The sequence below is a fragment of the Oncorhynchus mykiss genome, chromosome 6, assembly GCF_057628025.1.
Source record: "Oncorhynchus mykiss isolate SJ-2025 chromosome 6, ASM5762802v1, whole genome shotgun sequence".
Taxonomy (NCBI): Eukaryota; Metazoa; Chordata; class Actinopteri; order Salmoniformes; family Salmonidae; genus Oncorhynchus; species Oncorhynchus mykiss.
Window position 1 is genome coordinate 37811679 of NC_143027.1, and position 18364 is coordinate 37830042.

Sequence of the window (18364 nt, forward strand, 5' to 3'; positions counted from 1 at the left end):
GCAAGCGGTACGGGTGCATCAAGTCTGATACCAACAGGCTCCTGAACAACTTCTATCCCCAAGCCATAGCTAACAAAATGGCTACGCGGACTATCTGAGTTTTCCATATTTTGGCACTGTCTCTATGCACACTAACAGGACTCTACATGCTCGCTCGCTCACACACACACACACACACACGCACACACACACACACACACACTTCATTTGCTCACACACACATAACATGCACACACATTTATACTGATTCTATACACATGCACACACACTCACATACAATCATCATGTACGCTGCTGCTACTACTTTATCATATATCCCAATGCCTAGTCACCTTACCCATCCCTATACATACATATCTACCTCTATCTATTTTGTTCTACCTCATGATATTTTTAGTACTATATTCACATTGATTACTGCATTGTTGGGTTTAGAGCTTGCAAGAAAGGCATTTCACTGTACTTGTGCACATGACAGTGTCTCTGCTCTGAAGGCCAAGGCAAACTTTTTTATTAACATAATTTGTGAAGCAAAGGGAAATTCTAAACTGATCTGGGAGACTCTAAAAAAGTGAACAGGGAAAGAGCATAGTAACACTGCAAAAAGACTAGAAATCATAGTGAATAACAATCTAACACAGGATGCAGTCGAAATAGCAATAGCCTTCAATTCCTACTTTATTGACTCTGTCAGGGTCCTGACACAGAACCCCTCCACTGGTTTCTTGGGCTCAGTGCTAGTAAATGATGCTCAACCTGTCTTCATCATAAGGGAGGTTTCTGAGTCAAAGGTGAACAAGGTAATTAGCTCACTAATTAACTCTAAAGCCAAATATGTGTTTGGGCTGGACTCTACCTTTCTTAAAAACTACAAAGAGTCACTCATTGGCCCCATGACTAAGGTCACCAATACATATATTGGTCTCGGGGTGTTTCCAAGGGTATGGAAGTTGGCTATCTTTAAATCAGGCGACACTGCTGACGTGAGTAACTACATGCCCATTAGTATACTACCTGTGGTGTCAAAGGTTGTTGAAAAGTGTGTAGCAGAACAACTGATTGCCCACCTCAACAACAGCCCCTTCACATTACGCTCCATGCAGTTTGTCTTCAGAGCGAAACACTCCACAGAAACGGCCAACTGCTTTCTTCTGGAAAATGTGAAGTCCAAGATGGACAAAGGGGGCATTGTTGGGGCTCTGTTTCTGGACCTAAGGAAGGCTTTTGATACTGTTAACCATGAGATTCTCATCACAAAATTGTCCAAGTTCAACTTTTCCCCTGATGCCTTGAGATAGATGAAATCATACCTTGAAGGCGGAACTCAGTGTGTCAGAGTGAGCAATGAGCTGTCGCCCACTCTTAGCTATGATGTGGGCGTGCCCCAAGGGTCAATACTGGGGCCCCTCCTGTTCAGCCTGTACATTAATGAACTGCCTTCTGTCTGTACTGGGTCTGAAGTTCAAATGTGTGCAGATGACACAGTGCATGCAAAGAGCAAACAACAAGCTGCACAAGAACTCACTAATGTAATGGTCCAGGTTACAAAGTGGCTCAGCGACTCGTGTTTGCATCTCAATGTGAAAAAAAATGTTTGCATGTTCTTCACAAAGAGGGCAACAGATGCTACTGAGCCAGATGTATATGTGTCAGGGGAGAAGCTCCAGGTGGTATCTGATTTTAAGCACCTTGGCATCATACTTGATTCCAACCTCTCTTTTAAAAAGCATGTGAAAAAGATAATTCAAATAACCAAATTCAACCTAGCTAATTTCCGATTTATACGAAATTGTTTGACTACAGAGGTAGCAAAACTGTACTTCAAATCTATGATACTCCCCCACTTAACATACTGCTTGACTAGTTCGGCCCAAGCTTGCTGTACAACATTAAGACCTATTCAGTCTGTCTACAAACAGGCTCTCAAAGTGCTTGATAGGAAACCCAATAGCCATCATCACTGTTACATCCTCAGAAAGCATGAGCTCCTGAGTTGGGAAAATATTGTGCAATACACCAACGCATGTCTTGTATTCATGATCCTAAATGGCCTGGCTCAGTATTTTTGTTAAACAAAAAACCCAAACATATGGCAGCAGATCCACAAGGTCTACCATGAGAGGTGACTGTATAGTTCCCTTAAGGAAAAGCACCTTTAGTAAATCCGTTTTCTCTGTGAGAGCTTCCCATGTCTGGAATACACTGCCATCAGACACACATAACTGCACCACACATCACACTTTCACAAAATGCTTGAAGACATGGCTAAAGGTCATCAAATTTGTGAACATGGTCCCTAGCTGTGTGTTGCCGCTTTCCATGTTGTCTGTTGTCTGTAGCTTGTGAGGTGTGGAAACACTTTGTTGCTTTTATGAATTTTGTCTTGCTGCTTTTTGTTCTATGTTGCTATGTCTGTATGCTACGTCTTGCTTGTCCTATGTTGCTCTGTCTGTATGCTACGCCTTGCTTGTCCTATGTTGCTATTGTCTATATTGTAATTGTTTTTAATAACCTGCCCAGGGACTGCGGTTGAAAATTAGCCGGCTGGCTAAAACCAGCACTTTTACTGAAACGTTGATTAATGTGCAGTGTCCATGTAAAAAATTAAATAAACTCAACTTAAGTACTTTTGGGTCATAAATATGCCATTTTGCTGACTCAACCTTTCCAAAACCTGGCTAATATTCTGTGTCCTCAGCCATAACTCCCATGCCAGCTCGAGACAGACAAGTATCCTGTGGCGAGACAGTGTACAGACAGCCCTGGAGCCTCAGTACAGAAACGGAGTTTAAGTCAGGGGTTATGTATTGTACATTGTTTCACTCAGCACAGACAGACAATGACAAAATAACCAGCATTCCATACCTTGGCACAACTCTCTAAACAACTTCTCTAGAGACACATACCAGAACAATTGCTGAGAGAGGTAACAGTCTCTAACCTTTGTTTCCATATAAGGGAGTGTGTACATCAATGAGGGGAGTGAACTACATAACAAAGGGCAGTGGGAACTTTCCCCTCAGTCCAGGCAGGGCAAACATGCTAAGGAATGGGGGGCAGCTTGAGGGTTCAAGCTCCATGAACATTCACAGTGAGTATTTACAAGATATGTGCCCTAGACGTTTGTGTATGATGTGGAGTTTATACATTCCAAAGTTTTTAAAGAGGAACGCCTTTCTCTGGCTCCGTCCCAAATGCCACCCTATTCCCTATATACTACACTACTTTTGACCAGGGCCAATTGGGAATAAGGTTCCATTTGGGATGCACACTCTGTTATCATCAGTAGGGAGCTGGGTCTCGGGATGCACCCCTTCCTCTCAGTCAGACCTGCCAGTAAAAACAACAACATCCCCCCTGGGTTGGAAAACGTAACGAAGGGTATTTATAGTGCTACTAACTGGAATGTTTAAATGTAACCTGTTTTTATATTTTAGAAAGTAAAGGCAGTAATAATACTGACAGCAACAGTAATAAGTTGAAGAGACTGAACTGCTGGGTGTCACCCTAGATAGCAAGCTATCATGGTCAAAACATGTAGACTCAATGGTTACTAAAATGGGAAGTGGTCTGTCCTTGATAAGGCATTGCTCTGCTTTCTTAATATCTCAGTCAATCAGAAAAGCTCAACAGGCACTAGTGTTTTGTCGCTCCTGGACTACTGTCCAGTTGTGTGGTCAGTTGCCGCAAAGAAGGACAAAGGCAAATTGTAGTTGCTCCAAAACAGAGCAGCGCGTATTGCACGTAGATTTACATGGAGGGTGAATGTCAATGACATGCATGTCAATCTCTCCTGGCTCAAAGTTGGGGAGAGATTGACTGCATCACTTTTGGTCTTTGTGCGAGGTGTTGATGTACTGAAGGTACCAAACTGTCTGTTCAAGCAGTTGGCACACAGATTGGACACTCATCGGTATCACACAAGACATGCAACCAGAGGTCTCTACACAGTTCCTAGGTCCAGAACAAAGGCTGGGAAACACACAATATTAAATAGAGCCATGACTAAATCGAACTCTCTGCCACCCCAGGTAACTCAAACTAGCAATAAAACCATATAATAATAAAAACGATTCACTAGCTGTGGGTCGCTCTGGAAGGGAGTGTCTGCTGAATGGCTAAATTGTAATGTAAATTCAGTGCTATGTATGTATATTTATGAATATTTTGTATTTTATTTGTTGTGTTGTTTCCTGTTTGGACCCCAGGAAGAGTAAAATTCAGACATTTCCAAGCCTTGCCATATATTTTCAAGACGATTTAAGTCAAAACTGTAACTAGGCCACACAGGAATATTCAATGTCATCTTGGTAAACAACTGTAAATTTGGCCTTGTGTTTTAGGTTATTGTCCTGCTGAAAGGTGAATTAGTCTTCTAGTATCTGTTGGAAAGCAGAGTGAAGCAGGTTTTCCTCTAGGATTTTGCCTGTGATTAGCTCCATTCCATTTATTTTTTATCCTAAACAACTCCCTAGTCCTTGCTGATAACAAGCATACCTTTAACATGATGCAGCCACCACCATGCTTGAAAATATGAAGAGATGTACTCAGTGATGTGTTGTGTTGTATTTGCCCCAAATATGTATTCTGTGTATTCAGGACATAAAGTTAATTTATTTTCCACATTTTTGCAGTTTTACTTTAGTGCCTTATTGCAAACAGGATGCATGGTTTAGAATATTTTGATTTGGTACATGCACCTTTCTTTTCATTCTGTCATTTAGGTTAGTATGGTGGAGAAACTACAATGTCGTTGATCCATACTCAGTTTTCTTCTATCACAGCCATTAAACTCTGCTACTGTTGTAATAAAGTCACCATTGGCATCATGGTGAAATTCCTGAGCGGTTTCCTTCCTCTCCGGCAACTGAGTTAGGAAGGACACCTGTATCTTTGTAGTGACTGGGTGTATTGATATACCATTCAAAGTGTAATCAATAACTTCACCGTGCTCAAAGGGATATTCAGTGCCTGCTTTTTTTTACAAGGCATTGGAAAACATCCCTGGTCTTTGTGGTTGAATCTGTGTTTGAAATGTACTGCTCGACTGAGGCACCTTTCAGAAAATGTTATGTGCGGGGTACAGAGAGGAGGTAGTCATTTAAAAAGTTACAAATCATGTTAAACACTATTGTTGCACACAGAGTTAGTCCATATCATCTTATTATGTGACTGGTTAAGCACATTTTTACTCCTGAACTTATTTAGGTTTGCCATAACAAAGGGGTTGAATACTTACTGACTCAAGACGTTTCAGCTTTTCATTTCTTAATAATTTGTCAAACTTTCTAAAACACAATTCCACTTTAACATTATGGGGTATTGTGTGTAGACCAGTGACACACAATCACAATTAAATCCATTTAAAATTCAGGCTGTAAACAGAACAAAATTTGGAAAAAGTCAAGGGGTGTGAATCCTTTCTGAAGGCACTGTAAGTAGCTTACTGTTGCAGTCGGTGTAGAGAGTCAGTCATTCCCTGGAACCAGTGATGTCACTTCTGTAACTGGGGCTTGACTGCACGAGCTTCCCTCTAATCCCTTTAAATAGCGCAGGCAGCGCTCACAGCGTTCACTCACTGCAATCCCTCTCAGGCGAGTAGTGCTCTCTCTCCCCCCCTACAACACCAGTCAAAGGAGTTGCTGGACCAGTTTCTGAGACTGCACCGCAGCCGCTACAAGAGAGTCATCAAGATGACTAGCTACATTGTATCCTCCGACTCTCGCCGAGTCAGCCCATCCGTCCACGGGAACAAATTCGACACTGCCTACCGCAAGAAGGCCGTGCCCAACATATTCGAGAACGTCAACCAGGACGCGGTGATGAGGCTGTTCGAGAAAACCGGGGACAAGAAAGCGGAGGAGAGGGTGAGGAGCATCTTCTCCTTCACGCAGGACCCAGCGGAGACGGCCAAAGCTCTGATGGCGCTCAAGCAGCGAAAGAAGGACAAGTTCTTCCAGATCGTGGGCCTGGTTCGCCACATGCTGAAACTGCGTTGAACATTCTCTTTCGGCTCTGCTGAACGAGTTGAATTGAAGTGCCCAACAATGTCGCTGCAGCGGTTGGTCAGGTAATGCCGACCTGTCATGGAGAAGAGACGTCCTCGAATGGATTTTGCCTAAATTCAAGCCACTTGCTTCGAAGGCAACAAAGTGAGACTATTCCATGAACATGCACTCCGTGCGTAATGGTATGTTCGTTTGGATACGTCGTGCTGGATGGAGAAAGAAGGAGGTGAATGGAATACCGAGGGTTGTTGTCCCGAACAAAGAAACATGGATACACGATGCTCTCCCTGACTGACTATGCATTCTGTCGAATGCTTCACATTCAATGTGTACCTTATAGGTGCCTGTTTGCTGGTACATAGTAATTATAAGAAGAGACTGCCGAAGAAACTGCCTGAAAATGCCTGTTCCGGTGAAAACATATGCCTTGTCTCTGTATCATATTAACTTTGTGATACCTGCTATAAACACTGTTTATTAGTGGCCACAAATGTATTTGTAACAAAAATGTTACAGCAATATAATGACATGCATTTATGAAATGTCCTTTTGCAATTTCTTTAATAAATTATTATTGAAATATAATGTCCATTCTCTTTGCTTTCATTTAAAATGACTCCATATCACATTACTTTGTTTGAATCCTCTCTGATAGACCTGTTTTCACCTTAGTTTTTAAATACACTGTAATTATTTCAGGCTTCATTTAGTCTAAAAGGGGGTTCATCCTTTATTAATAATTCCATTAAGTTACACCTTTATATAATAAAATGACTGTTTTTCCAGATGGAACTTCACTTGTGGCAAGTTGGATAAGATAAATATATATAGTAAACATATAAACAGCAACATTCACACAGAGATAAAAATGCTTACAAGATATATATATATTATAAGACCTATATCTACGCCCTGATGGCAGGACTGAAACGAGGGGGGGGGGGGGGGATTTTACACATTGCTTGATGTGGTTAACCTTCATCGGTTTCCCCTCTGATGTGGCTTACTCCAGACCGGTGCAAACCAGTTCTGCTGGGGAGGTTTGCTGCTGTGCACAGCAGTGTTTGTCTAAGGTGTATCTCATCATCCCCGCTCTGCAGATAAGAATTAGTTTGACTAGTATTACAGGGTTTAGGTCTGCTGTGTTAAGAGGTTCTACAATACGCTGCCTTTACCTGTCTTTCATCAGACAGTACAGTGACAATATCACCTATTAAACTGTCTAATAACAGTTTACATCTTTTCACACACTTTTGGGGTCTTAATCAGTTCTGTCATTTTTATCAGGGTTTTGTTACAGGTTGGATTAGCTGGCGTCATAGGGATCAGTGAGAGTCTGCTAATCTCATTGCTTTGGTAGTCTCAAACCAGTTCAAACCAGAGGCATGGATGATTTGTCTGACATCTGAACATGTACTTGGCCGCCGCTTGCAACAGACACAGGAAACCCTGCCTCTAGCCTGAGGGTGGGGATTTCTCAGGAAAATATCTACCTGTGCCAGACCCTACAGGCACGGTGACGCAAGGTAAAACATACCATACAAACACTCTCTCTCTCTTTCTGTCTCTGCCTCTCTCTCTTTTTCTCACCCACACACAAATGCACACGCTTTCACTCGTTCACTACACTAGTGTCCGGATTCAGTCCGTATCGCAGAAGATCTGCGTTAAAATATAAAGGTAATTTCCGATTGAGCCAACATATACTGTTAATGCAGTCTCCGTGACCATGGGAACAATGACTTGGATTGTCAATCGCACTATAAATCAGATCTTCAGCGCTACGGATTAAATAGAGCCCTGACTAGATCACGTTCTTTGTGTCTGCGCGATCTGCTTTTTAAACCTGTGAAAATCAAACACAGCTCTTTGCTTCATAAACACACTAAAAAGTAACTGGCCATCTCGGTTTGAAAAAAAGTGCCTGACATGATTGTTATAGGGTTATGTTCAAATGACTCTTCCTCCCTTTCATACAGCTCAGTGCTGCATCACTTTGATGTCAACAGACACTGTGGCAGACGACCATCTAGCCTCTGTGTTGGTGCCATTGCTATGGTGACAGGGAGTGAGAGAGTGAGAGGGGAGTAGAGGCGGGATTTTCTGATCAGAAGGACTGTCCTCTGATTCCAGTGTGGACCGGTTTTAATCATGCTCTTTAGAAGAGGAACTAAGAGTGAGCTGGATGTTAATATTAGTCAGCATTAGCTGGGAAGATCCTATCTATAACAGCCGCAAGTTACCCTCATGACTCATATTTTCTCTCTTGATACAGAATTGAAAAAGCTGGTTTGTTCTGGTATTTGCTCTGGTAACTCTGTGACCCATGCATCCCATCTACTGAAAAACTCATTTGGTTTCAAGTGTTCCCCACAACAAAGCAATTACATATTTACTGGCGTCTACTGAAAACAGACAGTGAATAACTATTTAGCTTGTCACCCTCAGCTCTAAAACTCAATCACCCCTTTTTCTCAATAGCCTAAATGCTGACTCACTCTCTCATACCACTCAGTTCTTAGTCTCACATGTCTTGACTCTGATGGTCCTAACCTAAGCACTCAGGTGCTATGGCCAACCTTTCTTCTTTCTCAGTCAATCTTGTGTGTCAAAAGCAGCTGGTGAGAGAGAGAGAGAGAGAGAGAGAGAGAGAGAGAGAGAGAGAGAGAGAGAGAGAGAGAGAGAGAGAGAGAGAGAGAGAGAGAGAGAGAGAGAGAGAGAGAGAGAGAGAGAGAGAGAGAGAGAGAGAGAGAGAGAGAGAGAGAGAGAGAGAGAGAGAGAGAGAGAGAGAGAGAGAGAGAGAGAGAGAGAGAGAGAGAGAGAGAGAGAGAGAGAGAGAGACCTCCTAAAGGTCAAATGGGATGAAAAAAGTGGGCTCCATACAGGAAAGTCAGGAATTTGCTAGAGGTACAGATGGAGACGAACAGGAACTGACCAATACTTTTCCTTTGTGTGTCTTACAGTCTGACTCATTCATTTTTCCCAAAAGGGGTCAGCCAGCCAGCCAAGCGCATCAGCAGTACTGACAACCTCATAAAGGGTACACAAAACAATCACACAGAAATGACTCGTTTCCAGTTCTGGAATATCTGAGATATCTAGATTTTGGCACATTCTTGTGGTTGTTAATCACTGGCATTATGTCGTAGACAGCGACACACAACTAACTCTAGTCTGAGTTCCTCTTTTGTTTTTGGATGAATCAGTGTATTGGTTGTGTTTGGTGCAATTTGTGTAGGATTGGTCCTGCAGGGCTGTAGATTGAGGCCAGTGTTTGTGTGTGTGTGTGTGTGTGTGTGTGTGTGTGTGTGTGTGTGTGTGTGTGTTGCTTCAGTCACTTCCATTTGAGATGACCCTTGCTGGCCCGTCATGAGCCCAGAGGAGAACCATGGAGACACACTGATGCTTCTTTCACTTCCCAAACAAAACATCACTCTACTGTCTATTCCTGTTGCCATGGATTTATTACGGGTGTTGACATGACAAGTCCATTATCAGTGGGGACACATACAGTGCATTTGGAAAGTATTCAGACCCCATTACTTTTTCCACATTTTGTCATGTTAAAACCTTATTTTAAAATGGATTAAATTACATTTTTTCATCATCAATCTACACACAATACTCCATAATGACAAAGTGAAAACAGGTTTTTAGAAATGTATTAAAAATAAAAAACAGAAGTACCTCATTTACATAAGTATTCAGACCCTTTAGTATGAGACTCAAAATTGAGCTCAGGTGCATACAGTTTCCATTGATTAGAGTCCACCTGTAAATTCAATTGAATTTGACATGATTTGGAATGCACACACCTGTCTATATAAGGTTCCACGGTTGACAGTGCATGTCAGAACAAAAACCAAGCCATGAGATCAAAGGAATTGACGGGTAAAGCTCCACGACAGGATTGTGTCGAGGCACAGATCTGGGGAAGGGTACCAAAAAATGTCTGCAGCATTGAAGGTCCCCAAGAACACAGTGACCTCCATCGTTCTTAAATTAAATAAGTTTGGAACCACCAAGACTCTTCCTAGAGCTGGCCGCCCAGTCAAACTGTGCAATTGGGGGAGAAGGGCCTAAATTCAGGGAGGTGATAAAGCTGATGGTCACTCTGACAGAGCTCCAGAGTTCCTTTGTGGAGATGGGAGAACCTTCCAGAAGGACAACCATCTCTGCAACACTCCACCAATCAGGCCTTTATGGTAGAGTGGCAAGACGGAAGCCACTCCTCAGTAAAAGGCACAGCCCGCTTGAGGTTTACCAAAAGGCATCTAAAGGACTCCCAGATCATAAGAAATGATCTGGTCTGATGAAACCAAGATTGAACTATTTGGCCTGAATGCCAAGTGTCACGTCTGGAGGAAACCTGGCATCAGCATGGTGTTGGCAGCATCATGCTGTGGGGATGTTTTTCAGCAGCAGGCACTCAGAGACTAGTCAGGATCGAGGGAAAGATGAACGGAGCAAAGTACAGAGAGATCCTTGATGAAAACCTGCTACAGAGCGCTCAAGACCTCAGACTGTATTTTATTTATTTAACTTTTATTTCCAGAACCAGGTTGTCCCATTCAGGTCAGCTTGTCAAGTGCTTGACTTGGACTTAAATAGGTGCCGGTACTGTTTATATTTAGGTGCAGGTGCTCCACAATACATTTGAGCTTATATTCTACAAGAGGAACAGGAGCTCAAGCAGTAGAAATTTGAGGTTCCAGTACTCAGCTAATGTTAGCTCCTGCCCAAATCAAGCACTGTGCTTGTCCCCATTATAGGCTAGGCCTTTAAACCTAACACAATGGGTCAAATATTTTTTTTCTCAACTCACAGATATTGTGTGTTGATATGAGCAGTAATCTTGTACACCCCAGCACTACATCAATGCCGAACAGGGCTTAGTGGGGGGGATCTCTCCATGCAGAGCAGTTCTTCTAAGATTGTGTAACCATTTCTCTCCTCCCTCCCCTCCCTCTCTGACAGGACTTCCTGTTCTTTCGGTTGTGTGCGTTAAGTCCCTGGAGCTGGAGTTATGTTCGGGGCCGGGCTTGTAGACCTGGGATGGCTGTGTATGTGTCTGTCTGTCTGTCCTGTCTTGTCCTGTCCTGTCCTGTCCTGTCCTGTCCTGTCCTGTCTGTCTGTCTGTCTGTCTGTCTGTCTGTCTGTCTGTCTGTCTGTCTGTCTGTCTGTCTGTCTGTCTGTCTGTCTGTCTGTCTGTCTGTCTGTCTGTCTGTCTGTCTGTCTGTCTGTCTGTCTGTCTGTCTGTCTGTCTGCCTGCCTGCCTGTCTGTCTGTCTGTCTGTCTGTCTGTCTGTCTATATGTGTGGGGGGGGCTGCTCCAGAGAAGCCTTTTCCTGTGTGGCGCTGAGGTTCCTCCTGGGGCTGGGTTGGCCAGTACGCCAAGCAGACTGGCTGTCTCGCTCCAGTTCCACCATGCGGCCTTGCCATTGTTCTCTCTTTCACTCCCTCGTCCTGTCCCCTCCGCCCCTCACGCCAACCCCCCAGTGCCCCTTCCCCACCTTGCCCTGCTCCTGGCCCTGCAGGTGCAGCTGGACTATAGGCCTGAGGAGGAAGCTAAGCCAAGACATAGACAATGGCAGATCCCAGCTTCTATTTATATATCACTTTTAGGTCCTCACTGATGAAGATTTTGTAACGATGGGTTATGAAAAGGTTCTTAGGTGAATGATAAGTATTTCTTGCCCCACTGCACTGTGGATGAAGAAGGCCAACAGTGTCAGGAATTTCCCAATGTCATCTTTCTTAGGTTGTGGCGTACACACTGTATATGGTAGACTGTGATACTTCTGTCTTTCGATTGTCTTTGATATTTGAAAAGCAAAACCCACCATGACTGACATGTTGTAACATTCTCTCTGGAAAGTGAACACAAGCTACAGTAGCTTTGATGTAATGGCTGAATATAGGTGCCATTTCAAGGGTCAACTGTTATCAGTGCTGGTCAGGTGCAGTCGTCGCCACAGATAACACATAACATCCATGCTATGAGAATATGGCGAGTACATTGGCAGACAGATCCTCATTGATCCTCATCATTGACACTTGGTATAATGCTGGTTATACCTACACAGAGACTGATAGAGTTATAGGCCAATGGGTGCTTGACCCAGGCGTTGTGGGGTTTTAAAACAAGTTTTCTTTATTTCTACACATTTTGTCATGGGGCGGAGAGAAATGTTTGCAGTTTTGAGAATGATATCTGAGTGAGAGTGACCAACAAAATCAGTGGGGGCCCCCAATCGGTAATTCGACCATGGTTAATATAAGTTTAGATAGCTGGCTAGACTACCTTAACAATACAAAAATGTTAGCTGGCATGGGCTAATTGGGTGATTGTCAGTGACTGACATAACAAGAGTAAAACTGCTGATGCACAACCAAATGTAGAAATTGTACCTCGTGCAGAGGCGTCTCCTTCTCCTGCTGGAGAAGATTTTGGGCCCAGTTATCCCTCTTGCTTCGCCTCTTCCTGTCTGACCAGACTCAGCCTCTATCGCATTAGTGTCTATGGGAGAGCACTCCCCTTAAGTAGACCGGAACTTCACTGGTAAATGGCCTATCTTCACAGAGTAAGAGTATACTATCCACCATCTTTGTAGTAGACTAGAATGAGACCTACCTCATTTGATTTTATTTCAACTGTCGGTGAATGTGATGGGTAGGACTCGTAGGGGATTAATTTAATTTGATCAAGCTTGGGGGAGGGGCGGGGTTGCCTGTACTACAGACGGCTATATCAGTCCGCAAATACAGGATTTGTAAAGGCCCAATCCATTACTTTTGTGAGAATAAAAAAAAAAAGACATAAAATAAGATATTTTTTACATTTCCTATTTTTCAGGGGGTGCTGCGGCACCCTCAGCACTCCGACTTCCTGTGGCTATGTACACAATTGACAAAAATTGCTTTAATTCTTATAGTTATAATACCATATACGAGTGTGGCAGTTGTACTAAACCCCTAAGCCATAACAGTTCTTAAAAATATATGTGGATCATTAATAAAATTGCAATCAAGCAGGTAAAGTTTAGATAACCTATGCAGAAAAATACACATTTACAGTTGAAATCAGAAGTTTACATACACTTAGCTTGGAGTCATTAAAACTCGTTTTTCAACAACTCCACAAATTTATCGTTAACAAACTATAGTTTTGGCAAGTCGGTTAGGACATGTACTTTGTACAAGACACAAGTAGTTTTTCCAACAATTGTTTACAGACAGATTATTTCACTTACAATTCACTGTATCACAATTCTAGTGGGTCAGAAGTTTACATACACTAAGTTGACTGTGCAGTTAAACAGCTTGGAAATCTCCCGAAAATGATGTCATGGTTTTTGAAGCTTCTGACATCATTTGAGTCAATTGGAGGTGTACCTGTGGATGTATTTCATGGCCTACCTTCAAACTCAGTGCCTCTTTGCTTGACATCATGGGAAAATCAAAAGAAATCAGGCAAGACCTCAGAAAAACATTTGTAGACCTCCACAAGTCTGGTTCATCCTTGGGAGCAATTTCCAACCACGTTCATCTGTACAAACAATCGTTCGACGCGTTCTGTCTCCTAGAGATTAACTTACTTTGGTGCGAAAAGTGCAAATCAATCCCAGAACAACAGCACAGTAAAACAACCTTATGAAGATGCTGGAGGAAACAGGTACAAAAGTATCTATATCCACAGTAAAACGAGTACTATACAGACATAACCTGAAAGGCCACTCAGCAAGAAAGAAGCCACTGCTCCAAAAGCTCCATAAAAAAGCCAGACTACAGTTTGCAACTGCACATGGGGACAAAGATTGTACTTTTTGGAGAAATATCCTCTTGTCTGATGAAACAAAAATAGAACTGTTTGGCCATAATGACCATCGTTATGTTTGGAGGAAAAAGGGGGAGGCTTGTAAGCCGAAGAACACCATCCCAACCGTGAAGCACGGGGGTGGCAGCATCATGTTGTGGGGGTGCATTTGCTGCAGGAGGGACTGGTGCACTTAATAAACTAGATGGCATCATGAGGTAGGAAAATCATGTGTTGATATATTGAAGCAACATCTCAAGACATCAGTCAGGAAGTTAAAGCTAGGTTGCAAATGGGTCTTCCAAATGAACAATGACCCCAACCATACTTCCAAAGTTGTGGCAAAATGGGATAGGGTCCTTTTTTTCTCAATTTCTGCCTGACTAACGTGCCCAAAGTAAACTGCCTGTTGCTCAGGCCCTGAAGCCAGGATATGCATATATAGATGGTACCATTGGAAAGAAGAGACTTTAAAGTTTGTAGTAATGTTAAAATAATGTGGGGGACTATAACACAATAGATATGGCTGGAGAACATCCAAAAGAAAAACCAACCAGAATTTCATTTTGTTTTGAGAGCCCATGCTCTTACAATGGGAAGTATAGGGAAATGTTTAAATCTAGCTCCCAGTATGCAATTCCTATGGCTTCCACTGGGAGTCAGCACTCAATGTTCCAGGTTTCAGGCTTGTTTCGTCCAAAACGAGTAAGAATAATGAGTTTTACTACAGGGACACAGTCTAGGAAATTTGTGTCAGCGCGTGCGACGAAGAGGAGACACACCTGCTAATATCGTTTTTCTATTGAACATACTTCTTTGCATATGAAATATTATAGTTTGACAAAATGTTAGGGTATCTGAGGAGTCAATAGAAACGTATTTTGACTTGTTTTAACAAAGTTTAGCGGTAGATTTTTGTATTCCTTTCTCTGCATGTTAAACAAGTGGATTACTCAAATCGATGGCGCCAACTTAACAGTCTTTTTGGGATATAAAGAAGGATTTTATCAAACAAAACGACACTACATGTTATAGCTGGGACCCTTTGGATGACAAATCAGAGGAAGATTTTCAAAAAGTAAGTGAATATTTAATCGCTATTTGTGAATTTATGAAACCTGGAAAAATAAAGCCCTCACCTCAATCCTATGAAAAATTGTGGGCAGAACTGAAAAAGCATGTGCGAGCAAGGCCTACAAACCTGACTCAGTTACACCAGCTCTGTTAGGAGGAATGGGCCAAAATTCACCCAACTTATTGTGGGAAGATTGTGGAAGGCTACCCGAAACGTTTTACCCAAGTTAAACAATTTAAAGGCAATGCTACCAAATAATAATAATAATTATATAGTGTACAGTCATGTCCAAAAGTTTTGAGAATGACACAAATATTAATTTCCACAAAGTTTGCTGCTTCAGTGTCTTTAGATATTTTAGTCAGATGTTACTATGGAACACTGAAGTATAATTAGTATAATTAGTATAATTAGCATTTCATACGTGTCAAAGGCTTTTATTGACAATTACACGAAGTTGATGCAAAAAGTCAATATTTGCAGTGTTGACCCTTCTTTTTCAAGACCTCTGCAATCCACCCTGGCATGCTGTCAATTAACTTCTGGGCCACACTGATGGCAGCCCACTCTTGCATAATCAATGCTTGGAGTTTGTCAGAATTTGAGGATTGACAACAAGTTCTCAATGGGATTAAGGTCTGGGTTGTTTCCTGGCCATGGACCCAAAATATCGATGTTTTGTTCCTTGAGCCACTTAGTTAGCACTTTTGCCTTATGGCAAGGTGCTCCATCATGCTGGAAAAGGCATTGTTTTCCACCAAACTGTTCCTGGATGGTTGGGAGAAGTTGCTCTCGGAGGATGTGTTGGTACCATTCTTTATTCATGGCTGTGTTAGGCAAAATTGTGAGTGAGCCCACTCCCTTGGCTGAGAAGCAACCCCACACATCAATGGTCTCAGGATGCTTTACTGTTGGCATGACACAGGACTGATGGTAGCGCTCACCTTGTCTTCTCCGGACAAGCTTTTTTCCGGATGCCCCAAACAATCGGAAAGGGGATTCATCAGAGAAAAGGACTTTACCTCAGTCATCAGCAGTCCAATCCTTGTACCTTTTGCAGAATATTAGTCTGTCCCTGACGTTTTTCCTGGAAATAAGTGGCTTCTTTGCTGCCCTTCTTGACATCAGGCCATACTCCAAAAGTCTTCGTCTCACTGTGCGTGCAGATGCACTCCTGCTGCCATTCCTGAGCAAGCTCTGTACTGGTGGTGCCCTGATCCCGCAGCTGAATCAACTTTAGGAGACGGTCCTTGTGCTTGCTGGACTTTCTTAGGCGCCCTGGAGCCTTCTTCACAACAATTGAACCGCTCTCCTTGAAGTGCTTGATGATCCGATAAATGGTTGATTTATGTGCAATCTTACTGGCAGCAATATCCTTGCCATGAAGCCCTTTTTGTGCAAAGCAATGATGACGGCATGTGTTTCCTTGCAGGTAACCGTGGTTGACAGAGGAAGAACAATGATTCCAAGCACCACCCTCCTTTTGAAGCTTCCAGTCTGTTATTCGAACTCAATCAGCATGACAGAGTGATCTCCAGCCTTGTCCTCATCAACACTCACACCTGTGTTAATGAGAGAATCACTGACATGATGTCAGCTGGTCCTTTTGTGGCAGGGCTGAAATGCTGTGGAAATGCTTTTTTGGGATTCAGTTCATTTGCATGGCAAAAAGGGACTTTGCAATTAATTGCAATTCATCTGATCACTCTTCGTAACATTCTGGAGTATATGCAAATTGCCATCATAAAAACTGAGGTAGCAGACTTTGTGAAAATTAATATTTGTGTCATTCTCCAAACTTTTGGCCACGACTGTATGTAAACTTCTGACCCACTGGGAATGTGATGAAAGAAATTAAAGCTGAAGTAATCATTCTCTACTGTTGTGACATTTCACATTCTTAAAATAAAGTGGTGATCCTAACTGACCTAAGACAGGGAAGTTTTACTAGGATTAAATGTCAGGAATGGTGAAAAACTGAGTTGAAATGTATTTGGCTGTGGTGTATGCAAACTTCCGACTTCAACTGTATGTCATACAATTATAATGATTATGCCAAAATTCTCTGACCACCTCCCTACAACAACACCTACTTTGAGCCCCCCTCAGATTGTTTGGGTGCATGATGCCCCTGACCTTGTGTATTCTGCTATTTTAACTGTCAACACTACGTTGAGACCCTGACTGAGTTCGACCAAAAAATATGAATCGCATGCCTACAAAAGGGGGAACTGGCGGATAGTTGTCCATCCCTGGCCTAGATTAAATCAGATCAAGCGTTAGCCGACGATAGCCAACACCCGCACAGCTGATGTTTTGGCAGTGTCAGAGGTGTAACGGCACTGTCAAATCGGTGAGCAGATGCTCTTGTGATCATTGTCACAAAGCCACACCCATCCCACTCGCATTAGAAGTTCGGAATGAGAAAGTATAGGCTATATAGAAATAATGACGCTTAATTTGAAAATCATTGAACAAAATATTGACTTCTATCAGTCTAATTGGGGTGTAGATTACACTTCTCACATTCCAGTGTTTGCGCTTGTAAACAAGGCTGAATGGGGTTTCTCTTAATGTGACTCCATACAGCCAATGGTAATGTCCGCTTTAGGTATAATGCCTGGAGCTGCTTGTGGATTTGACAGCTCTAACGTAGTTCCACTTCCGACACTTCCAAAACAACCACTATGTGAGTGTCGGCTAGCACGAATCGGATAGAATCTAGCCCAATGGCTCTTTCCCTGTGCAGACTTGCCTCACATCCATCAGTTCAGACAGGAACTTGATAGGGGAAAGGGAAACTGATAAGCCTCTATTGCTTCGCGGCTTGATCCGTATCAGGCCTGGCTAACTTCAGGAGCTAGTCGTCTCTCGTATAGTCAGATCTTTAAGGCCCGTAAATGACTGCTTCCTAATCTGTTGTGCGGTCATGAAGGGTCAATCGTTTGTGTGTTTAGATTACTATTCAGTGCATACATGCAAAGGTATTTTAGTGGAAAACACAGTTCCTTGTGTCTATAGAATTGATTTGCGGTCTATAATACAGCCACGCTTCCAGGCCACACTATCTGGGCCTCCATATTGATCATCACATGATGTCTCTTTGACTGAACAATAAACAACTCAAGTACTTACTGAACTCTTTGTACTATAGAATCTTTCTATTCGTGGAATGCACTTCCTCTTCTGTATTTCCTCAGTCTACATAAAGTGAACCAGTAATGCAGGAAACAGCAAAAGAAACAGTCTCTCTCTTTCCCTCTCAGTCCTTTTCCTATAGCGCACTACTTTTGATCAGAGTCTAGGGTGCCGTTTGGGGCACACCCATGGGGTAACATACAGTACTGTGAGGAAAGGGGTTAGTGCTCAGTACTCTGGGTCAATGCAACTCAACTCAATTGCAGCCCCCCACCCGTCAAAATAACACTAACACTAAACTAACACCTGAATTCCAGCCAAGGGGGAC

General features: G+C 42.7%; 1 protein-coding gene across 1 annotated transcript; it reads left to right on the top strand.

Annotated features, from left to right (window-relative positions):
- Positions 1–1195: 1195 nt before the first annotated feature.
- Positions 1196–6593, top strand: tcim (transcriptional and immune response regulator). Its single transcript, XM_021606380.3, has one exon. The coding sequence runs from the start codon at positions 5694–5696 to the stop codon at positions 5997–5999; it is 306 nt and encodes a 101-aa protein (XP_021462055.1). The 5' UTR covers positions 1196–5693; the 3' UTR covers positions 6000–6593.
- The last annotated feature ends 11771 nt before the right edge of the window (positions 6594–18364 follow it).

Bases quoted from the DNA above. Each gene is read 5' to 3' on its own strand.
- tcim (XM_021606380.3), top strand. From the start codon at position 5,694: ATGACTAGCTACATTGTATCCTCCGACTCTCGCCGAGTCAGCCCATCC.